General features: G+C 31.0%; 1 protein-coding gene across 1 annotated transcript; it reads left to right on the forward strand.

Annotated features, from left to right (window-relative positions):
* Positions 1-5,615: 5,615 nt before the first annotated feature.
* GH3.9 (putative indole-3-acetic acid-amido synthetase GH3.9) lies at positions 5,616-8,294 on the forward strand. Its single transcript, XM_078971332.1, has 4 exons — positions 5,616-6,090; positions 6,166-6,267; positions 6,355-7,169; positions 7,537-8,294. The coding sequence occupies exons 1-4, from the start codon at positions 5,795-5,797 to the stop codon at positions 8,115-8,117; spliced, it is 1,794 nt and encodes a 597-aa protein (XP_078827458.1). The 5' UTR covers positions 5,616-5,794; the 3' UTR covers positions 8,118-8,294.
* Positions 8,295-10,236: the final 1,942 nt, after the last annotated feature.

The raw sequence follows: 10,236 nt of genomic DNA on the forward strand, positions 1-10,236 counted from the left end.
GTATAGAACCCATAACTAAATTGAATTTGCAATAAAAAACCATCGAGATTTTCTTCCAAATTGCATCTAATTTAAGGTATTTATGAAATTGGAGCGTAGGTTTCATGTTTCAAAACCATTACGAAACAACTTGCAACTAAAAGAAAAATTTTGTGTTTATTATTACAAAACTATAATAGAACCTACAACTACATTGCATTGAAAAAAATGTTTGATTAATATTTGAAGACACTAACCATTGATTTCAAGCACACATTAGTTTTAATCTCGAATTCATAATGATAGTAAAACCTTGGCTTTTACTCAGATAAACCTCAACATGTTTCTACGAACATATAGATAATAAACTAATAATGCATTCTTAATATTTTATAACTCGATTTGTACGTAAACACATAAATTTCTTTTTGCACTTTACATTCAAGTATTCAATTACTTTAGTAGTTTCTTTGATTTATTAACATTTAAAACTTTTATGATGTATGGATTGTCGATTTAATATATATTTGGTTGGTTAAATTTAAAATTTTAATTTATATGGTCTATACTTTTAGGAATTTCTTTCATAAATTTCAAAAGTAAAACTAATTCTTTCATGAAAATCTTATTAAAATTTTGGAATGAATTTTCGTATAAATCAGTTATACTTTATACATAATATTTTGATTCACTATAACTTTTAACATGTTTGTTTGGAGTTATCCTTATGGTAACTATTACAATTTGCTAAAGTTTTATCATGATTTTTGTTTCTCATGCTTTTTCAAATGTTTCAGCTTTACCTATGGATTGTTTACCACTATTGAGTTCATCTCCCTCTATAACTCCCCCGCACAAAGTTATTCTGACAGAATGTTATTTGCATCATATTGTTGCACTTGGTCTTGAAATTGTTGGACCATGTGGTACTTGTTATTGGTCTTCATTCTTATAGAATGACATCCTAAATAATGAAGCATTGCAAGATCAGAATCATGTGTGCTTTTCAAGAATGATATACTTATTTGTAATACTTTTTACAATCTTTTAGAATAAACTACACTACAAGTTAAGGATGATGTTGATTTTGTTTTCTAGAATTTATAGTTATATTCTATTTGAATGTATATCACATTCTATTAGAACTTATTGTTTTATTCTATTTAAATGCACTAAAATTTTCAATATTTTAAAGTTGATTATGTTTTTGTTTATGAATTTAGGTTTTTAAGAGACTATCATTGATGTGGAAAAGAAAGAAAAATATGGAGAACAAGAGTGTATATTAGCAGAATGTATTATACTAGTATGTATAAAATGATTCTTAGCAATAACATTTTTCAGAATTAACTAGTGTTTTTGAAGTTTTATTTTTTCTTTTTAATCATTTTTAGTTTTAACCTTCAAGAATAACTGTAATTTGTAACCATTATTAGTCATCTATTTTTTCAGAATGAATATAATTATTGTTTATTGTCTTGTACTGTAAGAATTAATGTAATTAGTAATTCTTAAAGAATATATAATATATTTCATATAAAATCTGTTTTTTAGGAAATGTTAATCTTGATAATATATGTTGTATAAATCTTTAAGCATGTTAATTATCAAAAATATGTTAAATGAAATCATGTAAAATAAAATCAGTAATATATTTACTAGTTTATGGTTGATATTTGGTCATTCTGATAAAATAAATTCGATTATTATTTAAAATTACGTTGAAACAAAAATTAAATTAATTTTAAAAATTCAAATTTTTTAAAATTAGGATAATTAATGATCCCTTAAAATCTAAAAATTTTCTTTTTGTAAATATAGTTAATTGTCCAAAATACCATTATGTTGAAATTTGTATGATTATATGTTACATGTTTTCATATTGTAATATCATAGATCCTCAGATTATGACCGTTAATTGTATTCAGACATTGGTCTAGAATTATTTTTATAGGCACACAATAGATGTAAATATATATATATATATATATATATATATATATATATATATATATATATATATATATATATATATATATATATATATATATATATATATATATGTGTGTGTGTGTGTTGATATAATTGCGAATTAACATTTCTTTATATGTATATATATGATTCGATGGATGAAGTCATCAAAAAAAGACATACGACAAGAATATGATTCGATGGTTGATGTGATCGGTAGGGATTTTGGTATTACAAAATACCTTGGAAACGGAAAAGGAAAGACAAATGCACGACATCATAATTCATGTTCGGTCATGCGGGGTTTCTATCTTTTGTTTTTCAAATAAAGGTTCCACATTAAATGTTAGCTTTCTTCTTCATTACTAGCTACCCAACCTCCTATGTAAAGCAAAGCAAAATAAAGAAGAAAAGACACCTTTTCAACTTGCATTCTTTCGTGATGGTTCACTAGTCACCACATATAAGATTTATTGTGATTTGTCTTTAGAAAACGACATCAAATGCTTGCTATTTTCTTTCTAGTCCATGATATAGTTAGGTGATGTTTATACTTGATTTAATGGGCTTAATGATCACATAATCATGTAAGTTATACAAGTGTAAGATTTCTTTTTTACTTAATATATAATAAAACGACTTATTAGTGGAAGTCAAAGAAACAAGACTTTCCCTATTGAATCCTAACATCTTACAAATTTACGTTGGTTTATTTTTCTTTCCATTTCTCAAGTTTATCTTGTTTTTCTAAAATATTTTTAAACATCATTTATCCAATCAACACATTAATAGAAGGAGCCTAGCTTTGGTTAGTAATCATGTTTTTCTAAAATGTTTTTCTCGCAAAACATGGTATGATGACTAGGAACATAGTCTAATGAAAGTCTTTGGTTAGTAATCAAATACCTTAAAGACCCCTATAAAGATAAATTTAAGAAACCTTATGGGTTGTCTAACATATATCGATGATCGCCCCCGGGAGCCTAGCGTTTGAAATATAGAATTTCTATAAGAATACCAACATGTTCAAAAGCCAACACATCTCTACTATTGGTGCTCTATATATTTATCCCCACATGTCTATCCCATGTAAAAGGGCGCGGTTTATTTTTATTTTTTTTCTTTCAAATATCTATGATTTAACGGGCAAGGTGGTAAGTTTGCATTGGAATCTTTGAAAAAGGCGAGTGTTGTGAATGGAATGCATCAACTCGATGCTGTGAAAGATGTTTGTGTACTACACATACGGAAGTCCTGGTCATATGTTGCACTTACAATACTTGTTGTCTTGGATAAAATGGCATTATGTGAGAGAGAGTGTCATCATGTTGGCTCCTTTTCATAAGTGGGGAAAAAGCATACAATGAAAAAGAAAAAATGAAGTCATATGCGGCGAGCACCAGCCTCACCAAAGATCTTGATTGCGACCCAAAGCCTTTTTTTTCTTCATGTTGGATGGATGAGGTAGAGCATCGATTTTCACATCAGTAAGAAAGAGAAGAGAAGTGCATAATTTCTTTATATTTAACCCCACCACATCTTTCTTCTTTTTGACGAAAAGGGGCTTCGATTTCTTGTTAACCAATTCGGATTTTTTGTTCTGTTTCTCTTAGAATCATTTTGTTTTTAAATTTCTTTTTTTCACTTTTGTGACATTCGCGTGGAGGACGCACTATATCTTGCATCACCAATTGATACCAATCAGAATAATAAGGTTCCTTTATTGTCGCTTGGAGATTATTAAGTATTTCCAAGTAAAATTTATTATCTTATTGTTAGTCTTAGATTATATGTCTATATCTACCTATTTTAATAAATAAATCCTAAGAATGTCATATGTTTCTTTTTTTAATATGTTTTTTTACACGTGGCATATTTATAAATTACCTATCAATTCTTATTTTTTTTAACAAATCAATTTCAATTTAAAATTTGAAAATAAAAAATCATATTCTAATATTTTTTTTTATTCAGTTGATATAAATAAATATAAATGTTATAAATAATCCAAAACCTTATCCTTCGTTTTTACCTTACATAATCAAACAAAAAATGAGTAAAAATAAGGAAAACATTAAAACAAATCCTTAGAGAGAAATATATTTGAACTTAACCATTTTGAAATTCTATATTAATTCAACAAAACTAAAAATTATTACTATAAGTTCGTTTCAAAATTTAAATCTTACAAAGAGATATAGTCGCACCCATTTGCCCACAATCCATATTGTTTGTTTAAATATAACTATACATTACCTTCTTTCTTTCCTTTTTAAATAAAATTTACATGGTAATATTATATATTATTATTGTTGTTAATTAAAGCTTATAAAAAAATTATTTCATTTAACAACATAATATATTATTATTTGTAATCAATTAGACAAACATATTATATTCATAATCATCATAATGTAAACAACATACGTATAATATTATATAAATAACTAGTTTATAACATCTGAGAATCACGGTTACAAAATTAATTAATTTTTTATAGTAAACTCAAAATTACGAATCAATTATTTTAAATAAAATTGTTAATTAAGAGCTATTTTTTTTAGTTATATACAATTATAATCGTTGATTTAAATAAATACATAACCTTATAATCTATATTAATTTTATTTTAATTTTAATTTTAATGTTATTAATTTATTATAATAAAAGTGAGAAATTTAAAATTTAAAATGAAAAATCAATAGATTGACAAATACCATGATATTAATTAGAAATCCTAACAACATCCACAATTCATACTTTAATGGTAGAGTTGAATTCATACGTGACATGTCTAATTGGTATTCAATGAATTAAATTATATTATTGTGGGATGTCATATTGATATTTAATGGATATGAAATTCAATGACCATTAAACTCTTCAATAAAAAATGAATCTTTTTATCTATTAAAAATATGTTTTATTGAATTTTATAGAGTTCAATGTTTTATAGGAAAATTAATATAGAATTGTATAAAAATTAAAATGATGATGTATAAATCCATTAAACTAAAAAAATTTAATGTAATGTGAATGCCCTAATAATGTGACATATGATAAAAAAAAAATAAACTATTTTTTTATTAGAACAGAAAAATAATTTTCATATTTATAATTATATATAGCATATTTTTATTATTTAATTTTTATATATTTTAACCGTGTCTAGTTGGATAATAAACATATATGTCAAAAATTTACTCAAAAATATCATGCACCTTAATGTAGTCTTTCGATGTTTTTCTTCATGAGTTTATTTAGAAAAAAAAAATTTAGTTAGCGGAATATATGCACATAAATGCAGACGTAAGCATGCAAATATACATTCCTGCATGATATTTACGCCATTTGTCCTTATCCACTTGCCGACAGTGACAATTAACACTAATAGAAAATATCATGATGTTATGGACATCTTTCAAGCGAACACAATCGAGAAAAACAGATACTTGGTGATCTCTTTCTCTTCTGAAACTACTTTACCACTAGCACTAGCAGTGTTGAAATTATCAAATATGAAATCTCATTCTTACAAATTCTTTATATATGCATAATTATTTTTTTAATATTTGCACACATATAAATATCAAAATCAATAAGAAAAATTGCCTACATATAATTAGAAGAGAATCTTAAGTGCAAACCTATTAGAGCCTACTTATGTATGTAGTTTGTTGAACGTACTTATCATAAGGAATTGAAACATTAACTACACAAACAACTATATATAGACGAACTGGGCTGTTAAGATCTATATATCCAAGAACTAGCTACGTACTTCCAAGCTTATCCTGTTACCTACCTATTAACTTATCCTCATTATATTTTCTTATCTTTAACTATGGACGGGAAGAAACTGGAATACAAAGGAGAGGAGGCTCTAAAGGAGCTTCAGAAGCTGACATCAGAAGCCGATAAAGTTCAATACGAGTTGCTGAAAGCAATCTTAACAAGGAACAATAAGACCGAATACCTTCAGAAGCATATGAAAGGATTCTCAATGAATGATGTATCGGTATTCAAGCAGAAGGTTCCAGTCATCACATACAAAGACATCTATCCTTATATTCAAAGGATAGCTAATGGTGAAGACTCTTCTCTGATCTCTGGTCACCCCATAACCGAGATGCTATGCAGGTCTATTCTCAACCCCCACCACCACCCCCTCCCTTCCCTAGCGGCCGGATTTCTAACTTTTCTTTCTACTTGCAGCTCCGGAACATCTGGTGGAGAGCCTAAGCTAATGCCATCGATCGCAGAAGATCTTGACCGTCGAACTTTTGTCTATAACCTGATCATGCCAATAATGAACCAGTTAAGATTCTATTTTTTTTTACTCTTTAGGTATTTGATTGCATAAACGATGACATTCCGAAGATTAATATAATATCATGATGACAGATATGTGACAGGCCTTGATGAAGGTAAGGCCATGTTTCTATATTTTGTCAAGGCGGAGATGTCAACGCCATGTGGTTTACCCGCTCGAACAGTCCTCACAAGTTATTACAAAAGCAAACACTTCAAGACTCGTACGCGTGACCTTTACAACGATCAAACAAGCCCAGACGAAGCCATTTTATGCGACGACAGCAACCAAAGCATGTACTGCCAGCTCTTAGCTGGGCTCATCCACCGCCAGCAAGTCATGCGGCTTGGAGCCGTATTTGCATCGGCTTTACTGCGTGCAATCTCCTTCCTTGAACGCAATTGGCTCAGCCTGTGCACGGATATCCGTACCGGTCAACTCAACCGTATGATTACCGATTCCGGTTGCCGGTCAGCCATGTCAGCAATGCTCAAGTTAGCAGACCCGAGTTTAGCAGATGAGATTGAAAACATTTGTAGCCGTCGATCATGGAAAGGAATAGTGTGCGACTTATGGCCTAAGGCTAAGTATATTGAGGCAGTGGTTACAGGGTCAATGTCCCAGTATATACCGGCTCTTGAGTACTACAGTAGAGGGAAGTTACCATTGGTGTGCACAATGTATGCTTCATCGGAGTGTTATTTTGGGGTAAACTTAAAACCTTTGTGTGATCCTGAAGATGTCGCTTTTACCCTCTTACCTAACATGGGTTACTATGAATTCATTCCCTTGGGTGAAAATGAGACATATGGAAATGATGACGAAGAGATCTCCACGGATACGCTTGTCAAATTGGTGGACGTTAAACTTGGCTGCTATTATGAATTGGTGGTCACAACATTTTCTGGTATTTTCCCATGATTTAATTAACTTCTGAAACTTATATATTGAATACAAAGCCAAATTACACAAAATTAAAAACCATTATGTTTTAGGCAGTTTCGTGGTTTATAATCACTACTTTTTTTTTTTTTTTTTTTTCAATTAACTATTTTGACTTGTTATGTAACAAAGGTAACCATTGATTTTCCAAATTAACCAATTTATAACAGGTCAAAATGGTTAAACCGCAAAAATGTTGAAACTTTTATGGTTTGCTTTAAAAGAAAGTATAAGCGGTTACATTACAACATCGCCCAAAATATATCGGTTTTTTTGTAATTAACTTGGCCTTCATACGACTCACTAAAATAGTTGTTTTCTGGATCACTCAGGACTAAACCGATATCGTATTGGAGATGTGCTTCAAGTGACTGGATATCATAACCGGACCCCACAATTTCGGTTCATTTGCAGGAGGAATGTCATTCTAAGCATTGACAATGACAAAACTAATGAGGAAGATCTGCATAAGAGCATCATGGCAGCAAAAAGACTTTTAGAACCCTACAATGCTCTACTTGTGGAATACACTAGCTATGCTGATACGTCATCAGTGCCAGGACACTACGTCATATACTGGGAGATTAAACATTGCACACCCTCTGTCCTAGATAAGGTCACGTCTCCATTTGGCCCTAAGGTGCTTGAAGATTGTTGTATTGCAATGGAAGAAGATCTTGATTATATTTATAGGCGATGTCGTACTCATGATAAGTGTATTGGACCACTTGAGATTCGTGTTGTGAAGCCTGGCACTTTTGATTCCTTGATGGACTTGTTTATCAAACAGGGTGCATCCATTAATCAGTACAAAACTCCACGCTGCATCAAGTCTGAAGCTGCATTGAAGTTGCTTAACTCTAACATGAAGGCCTGCTTCTTTAGTCCACGGGATCCCACATGGAACCCTTGATTATCTAACTAATTTATAATAAACAGATTCTCCCTTTAGCTGGGGGAAACAGGATGGGTGAGTTATATGAGGCTTCACCCAGTTTTGTTTAAGTTAATAACTTTACTTATCTAGCTAATGATCTTTTCAAGGTGTTTTATCATCGAGGAAAAATATCATCTTCTATGTTCTTGATCATGTATGACCTAGGGAATGTTTGATTAAAACTCTAGTTTCTATATAAACAGTCTGCTTCTTAAAAATAGGGGTCAAGATTACACGGAGAACATAAAACAAACCTCGTTGAAAACCTTTGTTCGCTCATCTCATCGATTTGATAAAATCTCGTCAATGTAACTTGTGAAGGCTAGCGACAGGATACGATGAGAAATTGTTAAAGGCGCATACAACTAAAATATACAAATTTCAAAATCGAAGTCAGATAGTCGATAATACATTCGGAATCAATAAAACTCAATCAAAGAAAACGGAAATGATTGTGTTCGTACCAGGTAGTGGGTACACAGATTTGCATAATTAATTACGTAGTAGCATTACCGGAATCAAGATACCAAGGCACCCACGCATTAAACTTCATAAAATTCAATGGTTATATACGACTTCTAAAAAACTTAGAAAATAAAAATAATTACAAATTTTAAAACCTACAAACGTTAAAAAAAAAAAAAAAAAAAAAAAAAACAATTAAAAAACTAATTAACATAACATTTTTGAGGTCAGCTTTAATCGCTAAAACAATTTCATTCTCTTCTCCGGTCATATGACTTGTGTCTCGTGTTATTATTTTCATGTCACTATAAGAATAATGACCTTTAGGGGCGACATCTAACTTTCGCGTTCGATGTCGCCGCTAAAGGTGTTGCCACTAAAGGTTAAGGACTTTGATCCGCGTCAAAAGCTAACTTTAATCCCCATCCATCGATCTGCTCCCTAATCCAATGTTTGGAAACGAATGTTGTACATGCTATTAGCGGCGACCTCAATAGCGGCGTCATGTTATCGCCGCTAATACTCGAAAATAATTGCCCTAGAGAACTTCCCTCCGGACGGTTGCCACTAAAACCTAGTGTCGCCATTAATGCCCTTGTTTCGCCGCTAATGTGTGTTACAGATGTAGGCTTCTCTTCTCCCCTTTCTTGTTTGTTATCGCTCCTTTTGCTATTGTGATTTGGTAACATTTGTAATCACATAGCACGTGACCGATTGTACTGATCACATATAATTTGCCACCATGACTTTGTATGAAAGCGTCATCATTCATGTTGGCCTTGTTGATTCCCGACCCTAAATCACTTGGAAAGGATAGGAACCCTTTCCTTAGGCCGTTAGTGAAAGAGCTTAAGTTTTTGTGGCACGTAGGCGTACGTATTAAAGGCGCAATGACAAACATATTCTTCACGATGAAAGCTATATTGTTATGGACAATAAACGACTTTCCCACGACAAGACATACAACATAACTCATAAAGTTGAATCAAGATACTTTAAAATTATATTAAAAATGTCCTTAAAAAATATATTTTCTATATAACTTGAAAATGATATTTGCTATATAATTTGTTGTCAGTCACAAGATGTTTTACATGCCTACAAAATGATAATATTATGCATAATTTTAAACAATTGTAATTCCACTTCTTTAGAATTGTACGCCTATTATAGTGTTGATTGTGATCAGGATCGTGAATGATAAGTCAAATGCTATGTTCAATATATCTCGTGGTGATTCTTTTATTTCATGGAAGAGTAAGAAACAATATGTTGTTCCCTATCCGTAGAAGTTAAGAGTGAGAAACAATATGATGTTTACTATCCATAGAAGTTAAGTATCATGCAATGTCATTGACTACTTTCAGTAGCGGAGCCAAAACGGAACTCAACATGTTTCCAATTTATACTTAGAAAGTGAATAAGGGAGATTTGGGTGGCCTATTCTTACTCCATCGATGGAGGTCGTGCAACAACCCGTGTTTATGCTTTTTAAACATCTACTTTTGTAACGTCTGGTTTCTGGTATGCATTTAAAAATCATAATTTATTCACTTTCATAGAAGAACTCGATGAGTTGGGAGCCCCAGACTCATCAAGTAGGAATAATTTGGGACACAGGTTAAGAAAC

Source organism: Lactuca saligna, chromosome 8 (assembly GCF_052625555.1).
Source record: "Lactuca saligna cultivar CGN05327 chromosome 8, ASM5262555v1, whole genome shotgun sequence".
Lineage (NCBI taxonomy): Eukaryota > Viridiplantae > Streptophyta > Magnoliopsida > Asterales > Asteraceae > Lactuca > Lactuca saligna.

Excerpts from the sequence above, each read along its gene's own strand:
- GH3.9 (XM_078971332.1), top strand. The coding sequence starts at position 5,795 with ATGGACGGGAAGAAACTGGAATACAAAGGAGAGGAGGCTCTAAAGGAG. Across the intron at positions 6,268-6,354 it reads ATCATGCCAATAATGAACCA|ATATGTGACAGGCCTTGATG; the intron begins GTTAAGATTCTA and ends TCATGATGACAG. Across the intron at positions 7,170-7,536 it reads GGTGGTCACAACATTTTCTG|GACTAAACCGATATCGTATT; the intron begins GTATTTTCCCAT and ends TGGATCACTCAG.